This window comes from Lipomyces tetrasporus, assembly GCF_029532465.1.
Source record: "Lipomyces tetrasporus strain NRRL Y-64009 chromosome Unknown POJ06scaffold_1, whole genome shotgun sequence".
NCBI classification, from domain to species: domain Eukaryota; kingdom Fungi; phylum Ascomycota; class Lipomycetes; order Lipomycetales; family Lipomycetaceae; genus Lipomyces; species Lipomyces tetrasporus.
Genome location: NW_026611596.1, coordinates 962,275 through 972,606, shown reverse-complemented (window position 1 = coordinate 972,606; position 10,332 = coordinate 962,275). Strand labels below are relative to the sequence as shown.

General features: G+C 49.9%; 4 protein-coding genes across 4 annotated transcripts; 1 reads left to right on the top strand and 3 right to left on the bottom strand.

Moving 5' to 3' along the window:
* Positions 1–154: 154 nt before the first annotated feature.
* POJ06DRAFT_279438 (histidine phosphatase superfamily) lies at positions 155–1,974 on the bottom strand (the record flags this gene model as incomplete). Its single annotated transcript, XM_056189815.1, has 2 exons — positions 155–1,233; positions 1,287–1,974. 2 exons carry the CDS (start codon positions 1,972–1,974, stop codon positions 155–157), a joined length of 1,767 nt encoding a protein of 588 aa, XP_056047182.1.
* Positions 1,975–2,875: 901 nt separating this feature from the next.
* On the bottom strand, positions 2,876–3,980 carry POJ06DRAFT_279437 (mitochondrial carrier domain-containing protein; the record flags this gene model as incomplete). The annotated part of the gene is made up of 3 exons (XM_056189814.1): positions 2,876–3,676; positions 3,728–3,784; positions 3,834–3,980. 3 exons carry the CDS (start codon positions 3,978–3,980, stop codon positions 2,876–2,878), a joined length of 1,005 nt encoding a protein of 334 aa, XP_056047181.1.
* Positions 3,981–4,328: 348 nt separating this feature from the next.
* On the top strand, positions 4,329–5,356 carry POJ06DRAFT_6247 (translation initiation factor SUI1). Its single transcript, XM_056191291.1, has 4 exons — positions 4,329–4,460; positions 4,514–4,558; positions 4,613–4,700; positions 4,755–5,356. Exons 1-4 carry the CDS (start codon positions 4,440–4,442, stop codon positions 5,171–5,173), a joined length of 573 nt encoding a protein of 190 aa, XP_056047180.1. The 5' UTR covers positions 4,329–4,439; the 3' UTR covers positions 5,174–5,356.
* Positions 5,357–5,539: 183 nt separating this feature from the next.
* POJ06DRAFT_191816 (P-loop containing nucleoside triphosphate hydrolase protein) lies at positions 5,540–9,687 on the bottom strand (the record flags this gene model as incomplete). The annotated part of the gene is made up of 3 exons (XM_056184862.1): positions 5,540–6,900; positions 6,952–9,328; positions 9,379–9,687. The coding sequence occupies 3 exons, from the start codon at positions 9,685–9,687 to the stop codon at positions 5,540–5,542; spliced, it is 4,047 nt and encodes a 1,348-aa protein (XP_056047179.1).
* Positions 9,688–10,332: the final 645 nt, after the last annotated feature.

Here is a 10,332-nt window from a genome sequence, read left to right as displayed (position 1 = left end):
TCTAGGTATCGTTGTTTCACGAGTACAGTTTGCGCTGAGATCCTCAAAAATACTCTATATTCTTCCAATGTCACTGTATACATAACAAGTATTTAATATCAACACCAACCGCAACAAAAGAACGAAAATTCACTCAAGCTCTAATCTATTCACTTTAATTCTCCTCCGCATCCTCCCAGCCCACGGGAATGCCGAAGCACACGTTATCGTAGTCAACCTTCGATGTCGCCGTCCGCAGGGCTTCAATGAATACGCTCTCCGGGCAGAAACCAGTCTCAGTAGTCGGACAGTCGCCGACACCGGAGAGCGGCAGCACTCGGCCATTTAGCTTCAGACGAACCTGCGTCTCAGAGAATTCAGGACAGTCAATGAGCTCAACATAAAGCCGAGCACCGAACGGGGTCAGTCGCGACGCAACAAACAGACGTGGCTGGAGCAATGTGTCGGGTGGCAACGTACCAAACGGGAGTCCGAGTGCCGTCAGAATGGAGATGATGACCGAGTCGTGCGTCATATCCAAGTAGAACGGCTGATCGAGGGGGAACGTCTCCTCATTGCCAGTAATTGTCACATTTATCGAGGCGTATGGCTCTGTCAGAAGCCGCTTCTCTAATCGGCCAAGTACCTCCATCAGCCAGCCGACACCCTCGGCAGGGCCGACGGCTGCTCCGAGAGAGGCATCCCCCCAGAACTCGAGCCCCCCTGCGTATTCGTATCCATACCACTCCTTCTCAGTGAAAAGCTCGCAGAAGCGCGAATAGCCGTACGCCGCCGTTTCATACGCACACATGGCTTGCACGCTGTAGCAATCCAGCGTGGTCAGATTCGCAGTCGGCAGCAGCTTGTTAAGTCTAGCGGTAGCGTCTGCGAGATAGACATCGACCCACTGATGATAGAGGCGCGAGCCAGTTGTGTACTTCTTCGAGTTCGAGTTCGGGCAGGAATAGTACGATGCAAGAGTGTTGTTGATTCCTTGAGCCTCCTGCATCACGACCAACTTGTAGAGCTCATCATCGTCCACTGGCGAGTTATCCTCACCAGAATAGATACCGAAGAATCCGGCAGCCCATGCGCGAGCAGAGGTATGAATTCGCGACTGGTCGGTAGTACGCAAGACGGGAATGTGACGGGCACTGCCGTTCGGGTACACATTCAGACTTGGGTGCCAGAACATTTCGCCCTTTTCCGTGGCATTGTACAACAATCGGCCGTGAGTCTCCCAGAACATCGAACCTGCTCGCCTTGTCAGTGAGAATTCCCATACCACCAAACTCAGGTGGACTAACCAGACGTAAACTCGGTGGCCACGCCTGAAGCAAGCAGCAGCTCGGAACCGAGGGTCAAGTTCCATGTCGAAATCCATGAAAGCTCCGGCGCTGGCTTCTCCGTCATTGCAGAAATCTTGTCGGCCAGTACAGACAACTTGCCCAGAGCACCGCCAGTCGGGTATCGCTCAGCGTGTCGGTGCAAAACATGGACCTGCTTAAATCTGCACTGGTCGTCAGGTAGGCCGTAGGAACCTTTGCCCGCATTCTCGGCGATACCTGCCCACTGCTTTCCGCTGTCGTAGTACGGCGAGAGCGAGGCCCACGATTGCTTCATGTTGAATCCGGACGCATAGGATATGCCGGTTGGCGCCACAATGGGAGAAGAGTCTCGCGATGGGTTCGACGAAATCGACGAGATGAAAAAGAACAGGATCAGTAACACGACAGCGGGGACGACCAACAAGATAATCAGCTTCTTGAGCGCTGGCTCAGTGCCTGCCCGAACACGGCGGAATCGTGTAGGTGCCGTCTCTGCTGGCGCAAGCGTTTCTGCGGCAGCCGCCTCGAGGTCAATGCCGGAGTCGGTGGTGGTGGAAGTTGTTCGTGTCGACGGAGCGGTGGACTGTGTGTCCAGCGACGCCCGCCCTTGAGCAGGTCGGTCGTCATGCAAAAGCGGGTCGTAGACGGCGCTCGTGTTCGAAGCCATTGCGACTAAGCTGCTGCTTCTCGCTGGTTGGTGCCGAGGTGAGTCTTTAAAACTCGACGGAGTCGGTATCGACGATTGTGCGTTCAAAACGCTACCCTTACCCCGCGCTGTAACTGGGCACACGTTGAGGAATCTATGCCTTAACGATGCCCGATAATTGCAACTGTGGCCTAAGTGTAATTGCATTTGGAGCCAAAATGTGGCAACCTCCTCTGCACATACACATGCCCCTGATGCGCCTTGGTTTGTCGCTGGCATATGCGGCTCGACAGCAGCTCGTTTGAAGCTGTAAATGAGATGCAGATGACGATTCCAGCCGTATATGCCGCGAAACCAAAGTGACCTTAAGTCCGCGCGTATCTTAACGGGCCTCGTTCCACAGCCGCATCCGGAACTCAAGATTCCGGACTAGTGCCTTCTAAATGGGTACTGACTTCAAACTGAGAGATATCTAAAGTATAGACTCTACCGCGCGCCCGAGCTCTTGTGTCTTACGCACTTTCCAGCGTAGCGGAGAGGGTGGCCTTATGCTGTTTAGCTATCTCCAGGCAGTTTTGCTCTAGACCTTCACATTCATTTACTATCACTAGCGATCTCGTCCGACATGCCTCAGCAATCAAGCATGACCGTCAATTATGGTATACCGTTGGCGTCTGCTATCTGTTACTGTCCGGACAACGACAGACGATTAAATCAATTGAACGACGCAGATGCGCGTTTATCTATGAAAATATGTTCGTAATGTATCCATGAATCACTCTAAGTCCTTCCCAAACCCCGTTTTGTTGGCATATGATACAAAAACCCACAATTTTATCCCGGCAATGCATTTTGGTAATCCTCTATTACCCTACAAGCTCCCAAGAACCCGAAACCCCACGAACGCCGACAAAGTCAATATCTATAGATCGAGTGACTTCAAATACTCATACGTCAAAAATATAATCGCACTCGACGGAGCGGCGCGCATGACCGTCATACCGCATCCTCGATATAGAGCTCTGATCCCACCAGAACGATACATGTCTCTAGCGACAGTCCAAAAGCCTCGACCTGAGTCCACCCCGTCAGCGGCGAGAATCGACTCTGTTTGCATGCGACTTTTTACACTGTCGGCAGGAAAGAGTGAAAGATTATATGAGATGCCGGCCACTGCACCGGCGGCCATGGACTCCACAAGCGTGTTGCTAGATGCCGGTGATCCATCTGATGACATTCGCCGTCGACGAATTAGGCTGCTGACATATTCGTATGCACCAAACCACGCCGCGGAGCCACCCGTCTCGCGAAAAAGCGTGCCGAGTTGTCCACGCCAGAATCCAAGAATTCCACCCTCTCTATAGACCTGAGATATAAGAGCAAACGCGCCAGCTGGTCTAGTCGGTGAAACTGACATCGCAATGTATCTCTGCGTGTGCGGCATAGGCGATGACGACCTAGATGTGGTCACATTTGTCATGATGCCGCTTCTAGAGGAAGCTGTGGCCAATGTTGGCAACGTGTGGCTGCGCTCGCTGCCGTCATAAAGTACGAGATTCTGTACTTGCATTTTGCACTTGATAAGCTCAATTGGAGTGAGTATGAAGGAAGTAAATGTGCCACTCAGTGCACCGCAGACCAGCAGTGCCGGCATTGGTAGAGCATCCGTCTTGCCAAGGTAAGGAAAGAAAAGCGATCTCATGGTGTTCTGCGTTGTGCGATACTGAATCGCGTTAGATCTTCGCTAATATATTTGTAAATCAACCTCACTTACGCTTAGAAAGAGAAACGCATTTTCAGCGGCAGCACCGACCATCGGTGATGAGAGTCCCTAGGTGATTATTAGAATGTAGACCATCTCTCGTAAGGAATATGCATACCCTGTAGAAGCCTCGGACGCCTTCCTTATGCCACGTCTGACGAAAGCAGTCAAGCGGTCCACTGAATTTAAGCGGCGCTCCGTCGGGTTGCGACTGCAACCGAACCTTGACCGTGTCGAACGGATACTCAAACAGCTTGCCTGCCATGCCGGCAGCCTGCAAGGGTGGTGAGTTCTGCACCACCATTCGAACAATACATACACTTACCGAGCCAAAGGAAAATTCCTTAGCCGAATCCAGTAACGACGTCGAGGCTGTGTCGGTCATCAAAGGATACACTGCTATTGTCGAACCGTGTCCGTGGTGAAGATATTTTACCTTGGGAGTTAAGATGACGAGTCGAAGACTCGAGTTGTACAGCGTCATTCGCGCCCCAGCATACATGCTACGGCAATATTAAACACGCAAATGTTATCGTGGGTTTGACAGCTCTAGATTACTAGATCAACTCGGCGATCAATTTACGTGAGAGAGAACTCAAGCACAGTTCGACGATCAGCTTGAAATAAGGTCAAGCTTTCTTCCAACTACATCACAACGTGCAGTTTTATTGCTCCCACTCTCTATTGGATTGCACTTTGTGTATTATTAATATCGCCGAACGGAATGGCTGAGGAAGGATCAAAAGTGAGCGATTAGTCTCATACTGTTGCGTAATTCTGCGGCTAACTTCACTAAAGTCACTCTCGGTCATATATTGCGGTGTCTGCACGTTTCCCCCTGAGGTAAGCTCTGTAGCTGGTCATCGAGATCTCATATACACATTTTGACGTCGCTAGTATTGCGAGTTCGGCGGCACTCTGCAGAAGTGCAAAGATTGGCTCAAAGACGAGCACCCGAGCGTATTTGAACAACTATATTCGGAAGGTACAGTGATGGTCTCACTTCAATGATACAACTGAAATCTGACTTTCCGGACAGATGCGTTAGCAAAGGCTGCAGAAGGTCTCTCACTTGAGAAACAAGAGAAAATCGAACGCGAGATCCAGAAGTTACAAGCGAAGGAAGCGAACAGAGCAGAAAAGGAGCTTCAAAAGAAGTTAGCGTCCAAGGTCGTTGTTAAGCGGGTCGAACGCTCAAAGCGGAAGCATGTTATTGTGGTTTCTGGCTTGGAAGTGTTTGGAATCGATCCGAAGAAGCTAGCGAAAACGTTTGCAAGTAAGTTTGCGACAGGAGCCTCAGTGACTAAGAATGTCGAGGGTAAAGACGAGATTGTGATCCAGGGCGATGTCGGTGACGAGGTGGAGGAATATGTTAGTACTCTATTAGAGGAGAAAGGCTTGGACAGCGTTAAGGTAGAGCGGACGGAAGACAAGCCTAAGAAAAAGTCACAATCATGAGCGCATGAGTGAATGATAGATATAAACCGTCTTTCCGGACCAGACCACTATAATTCAATTTGCAATCAATTGATTTCAGTCGAATAGATAAAATTGAATAATGACCTCAATCGCGACTATCGAACTTCCGGTGGATTCTCGCTCTATCTAACGAAATTTATTATCTATGTCTTTAAGGCGGACCAACAAACGCCAAATACTAAGTATATGTCTGAAAGAATGCAGGAAAAGAATGACAAGCAAGAGAACGACAAAAGCGGAAATAAGTCTGCCAAATTAGTTAATTTTACAGTCTTACTTTCAATACATCTATCCAAACCAAGACAAAAACGCCAACACAATTTCTTTATAATGCAATTTAATCCGTTACGCATTCTTTTCTAACGCTTGGAGCTTGACGAGCTCGTAGTATCTGCCCTTTATCGCCATCAATTCATTGTGGTTGCCAGCTTCGACGACCACGCCACCCTCAAACACGTAGATAGTGTCCGCTTTTTGGATGCTACTTAAACGATGTGCGACGGCAATAGTAGTGCGTCCTTTCGCGGCAGCGTCAAGAGCAGCCTGCACAACCTTTTCGGATTCGTTGTCAAGCGCAGAAGTCGCCTCGTCGAGAAGAAGGATCTTCGGGTCACGGATGAGAGCACGAGCGATGGCAACTCGCTGCTTTTGCCCTCCAGAAAGCAAGGTGCCTTTTGATCCACACAGAGTATCATATCCGTCCGGAAGAGACATGATAAAATCGTGGATGTTGGCCTGCTTGCACACGGCAACGATCTGCTCGTCAGTAACAGGCTCCAATGCACCCAATTGAATATTTTCTCGGATTGAACCGGAGTAGAGGATTGGCTCTTGCTGCACGAGCGCGATGTGGCTTCTGTAAGCGTTGACGTTGAACTTTGAGATATCTTGACCGTCGAGAAGAACCTGGCCTGCTAGCGGTCGGTAGAATGATTCGATGAGGCCGATAGTTGTCGACTTTCCACAGCCAGATGCACCAACCAGAGCGACATACTGACCCTTCTTGATTGTCAGGTTGAGACCACGAAGGACTGGAACTTGCATGCGAGTCGGGTAACGGAAGTGGACATCACGAAATTCAACGTTGCCCTCCACATCCTGGGGAATTTCGCCCTCCTTGGACCATACGTCGATTTGCGGCTGAAGGTCGTAAAGAGCCTTGACATTGGCGGTCGCCTGGTAAGCCTTGCCCATGTCGGGTGCAAAAGAGAATATAATTCCGGCTGCCTGCCCGCCATAAACAACGGACATAAATGTCACATAGAACTGGAAGAGAGAGTATTCCCGCGTCTTCAAGAATTGTGAACCAAACCAGAACGCGAGTGCCATGATCAAGTAGATCATGCCCTGCGCGAGACCGTATAAGAAGGCAGACGCATTGCTCTGCTTGCGCGATTTTCGAATCTGTCCATCGAGTGTAGAGTGGTAATGATCAATAACGTCGTTTTCCCGTGTGAGTGAGACGACGGTTCTAATTGCAGAGGTCGCTTCGCAGGCGTATGTAGCGGACACTTGGTGAGACTGCTTTGCTTGCTCCTGAAACAAAGTGAGCACGTAGAACCGGTAAAACCCGGCACCAATTAGAATTGGAACGCAGGCACCGCACACTAGAGCTAACTGCCAAGCGACAATGAGTGAGAGAATTATGCTGGAAATGACGATCATGACCGAGTTCATAATCTGTCCGAATGTAGCCCCAGATAATCCTACGGCTATTAGTTTTGTTTCGGATCCATGTCAACAACACAGCAGCATACCTTCAACAGCTTGAGCATCGCGTGAGAGAGTAGATGTGAGGGCACCGATCGAATTCTCGTCCCTGTCAAAGAAGGCGATATCTTGGCGCATGATCTGCATGAACGTGCCAATGCGGATTCGTCGTACCAGTTTCTGACCAGCATAAGCGAAAATACCGAGCGCACAAATAGATGCGATCAGCTCCACGGAGGCCAACATGAAGAACAAACCAGCAAACACATTAATCTCGCGCAACATGTAGTCGTAATCTGGAATGGCCTGGAAAGCTTGAACGCATCGTCCGTAGAACAAACCAAGCGAGGGATAACCGAGACCCTGGATAGTCGAAAAAAAGGTACCAATGAGATTTAATCTATTCTCCTCCTGCGAGAGAGTGAGAATGAACTTGACGAGCTCCCACGCAGTATACTTTCGAGCTTGTTCCTCGATTTCTCCGGCAAACACACTAGCGCTAGTGTTGATTGGCGCGAGAGTGTTTGCTGTCTTAACTTGAGAAAGGTCGTTCATGGCAATGACTTTTTCTTCAAGGGCCATCTCAACATTGTCTTCGACGTAGGCTCTCTCACGGTCAGCTCTGGCCTCTTCTTCCGCAGCTTCGATGGTTTGTGCCTTAACAAGCCCATAATAGTCCCCCTGCTTGGCAATTAACTCGTCGTGAGTACCCTGCTCCATGATCTCTCCACGACGCATAACTACAATATTGTCTGCATCTTTGATTGTAGATAGACGATGGGCAATGACCACGGTAGTCCGATTCTTGGATGCCCGATCGAGAGCATCTTGGACAACACCTTCGGACTTCGTATCGAGTGCAGAGGTTGCCTCATCGAGAAGGAGAATGCGAGGATTGCCCACAATGGCTCGGGCAATGGCAATACGCTGCTTTTGACCGCCAGAGAGCAAAAAGCCCCGTTCGCCCACGTTGGTGAAAAGACCTTCAGGGAGTGTGTCGATGAAAACCATAGCGTTGGCCTGCTTGCATGCTTCAGTGACAAGCTCACGCTTTTCAGTCAGAGATGCAGTCTCATACTTTGTGCCGATTAAGCCGTGCGCGACATTCTCAAAGATCGAGCACCCAAATAGCGTAGGTTCCTGAGAGACAAGCGCGATCTGCTGACGCAACCACTTGACGTTTAAGTCTGTAATGTCCACCCCGTCGATCAGAACCTGGCCCGCAAGTGGAGAATAGAATCGCTCCAGTAAACCGACGATCGTGGACTTTCCCGAGCCGGATGCACCGACCAGCGCAATAGTCTTACCAGCGGGAATCTTCAAACTATAATCGTGAAGGACGGTGACGGCTGGCCGAGAAGGATAGATGAATCGGACGTGACGTAACTCAATATCGCCCTTAAGGTCTTCGATCTTGCGACCCGCAGTGGAGTAGGTGTCGATAGCGGACACACGGTCGATCGTTGTGAAAATCTTGTTCGCAGCCGCCATGCCTGTAGTAACACTGCGGATATGCGGCGTTATATTCGTAATCGCAAAGGTCCCTTCGACCATAGCGGCCAAGACCGTAATAATCTGACCCACAGTGATTTCGTTGCGCGCGAGAAGATGAGCACCTTGCCAGAAGCCAAGAGCATCGTCAGAGTATACACCAAGCCACATGATACCGGTAACCGCACCGACGGCGATACCTGCGCGTAGAGCCCAGTGCTCGCTGATGTCGAGGTAAACAGAATACTTCTCAGCAAGTCGGTCCTGCATCTGGAAGGCATGAACGTTGCGAATGGACGATAGAACCTCTTCGGCAACAGAACCACCGGCCGACGAGCCCTCCAATGACAGTCTGAAATACCTGGTCATGCGGCCCGAAGTGTAAATGAACGCGACCCCGATAAAGATGGCAATTGACATCATCATGAGAGTAAGCTTGTAGTTAAAGCTGAAACCGACTATGAATGCCGTCACGAGCGTCGAGATGTTTTCGGTAATGTAGCCAAGCTTTTCAGACATGCCTTCTTGGATCAAGATGGTGTCGGAAGAAATGCGGGTGGTGATCTCACCGGAGCCAAGTTTGTCGAAGTAACCGATGTTCTGGCGCAAGATCGCGGCAAGATAGTTTTCTTTGATCCGGGATGACAACACCTCTCCGCGATCAATGAACAGGAAGGTCGCACTGTAGGAGAGCACAAAATCGGCGATGCCCAAGTACACGAAAAAGAGTGCAAGGTAGTTGACACGGCGCTGGAAGTCGTCAGGTGAAATGTATTCAAATCCGTCGAAGTAGTCAGTTGAACTGTATGCGGTGGAATTGTAAATAGACGAATTATAGGCGGAGAAGTGACTGTGCTCGTCATAAGTCGAATTGTTCATATCAAACCCTCGGAAATAATTCGTAAACGTCTCCGTAATAGCACCAAACACCAGCTGCCACAATTAGCTCTTGAACGGTATTCAAATTCGTGAGAAGAGCATACCGGCATGAGGGCTTTGACGGCACCCTCCATGATAGCTAGCACAAAAGCAAGGCCAATGAGTACACGATCAGATGCGGTGGCGTACCGAAACACCGAAAAGAGGTTTGTCTTAACGGGCGGAATAACGACTTGTTCGCGCAGGATCTTTGCATCTTCTGATGCCAAATTTGAGAATTCATCTTTATGGGTTGGAACGTCGACAATAGCGCTGCTGGCGCTGGACAAGAGTGGAGTAGTCGCCGATGGCTTACCGGACGAGTCGCTGAGTGAAGACTTCTCGTCCCAGCTCGTCTCTGCTGCGTCACCCATTGTGCCTGATCTCAGAAGTACCGATAAAATGGAGACCAGAGAGGGGCGGCAGCGTAGGGGGTAAAATGGCGAAGAGGCGTACAGGAAGCGTGGAGTTGGAATAGCGACTAGGCGCAAAGCGCTTGCAGAGACGAGCCCAAGCCAATTAGGGCAGCAAGGAAATGGGATGGTTCAGGTCGTGGCCCACACTCACGACGGTACAAGTATACAGTAACAAATTTACAAGTTACTTGTAGTATACCAAATAGTGGAGATGACGTGTTTGTATTAAATTGTTGTATGGGACCGGCGCAACTGCTACAGGATCGGTCGGCTCAGCATGCCCAGCCCGACTCCCATGCATGTTCTGGCGATTGGCGCGTGTCTAGCTGATAAGGGTCTCTTAAAATGCCACATTACTTGGCCGAATAGCGGGATAATATAGGTGCATGTTGTATCTAGACATCTAACTGCTGCCTATCTTCAGTGAAGACCGGTGGCCAGACACGACTGCCGCCGGCCCTCGGTGCTTTTCTTCAATTTAGAGTTTAAAGATAGGTTGTTACCCGGCGCGACCGTCAAGTCTTATCGGACAGTTTCACTAGCGATTATTGAGGATTATTGAGACTGACATTTGTTGGCAGAAATCGATAGTCCATACATATT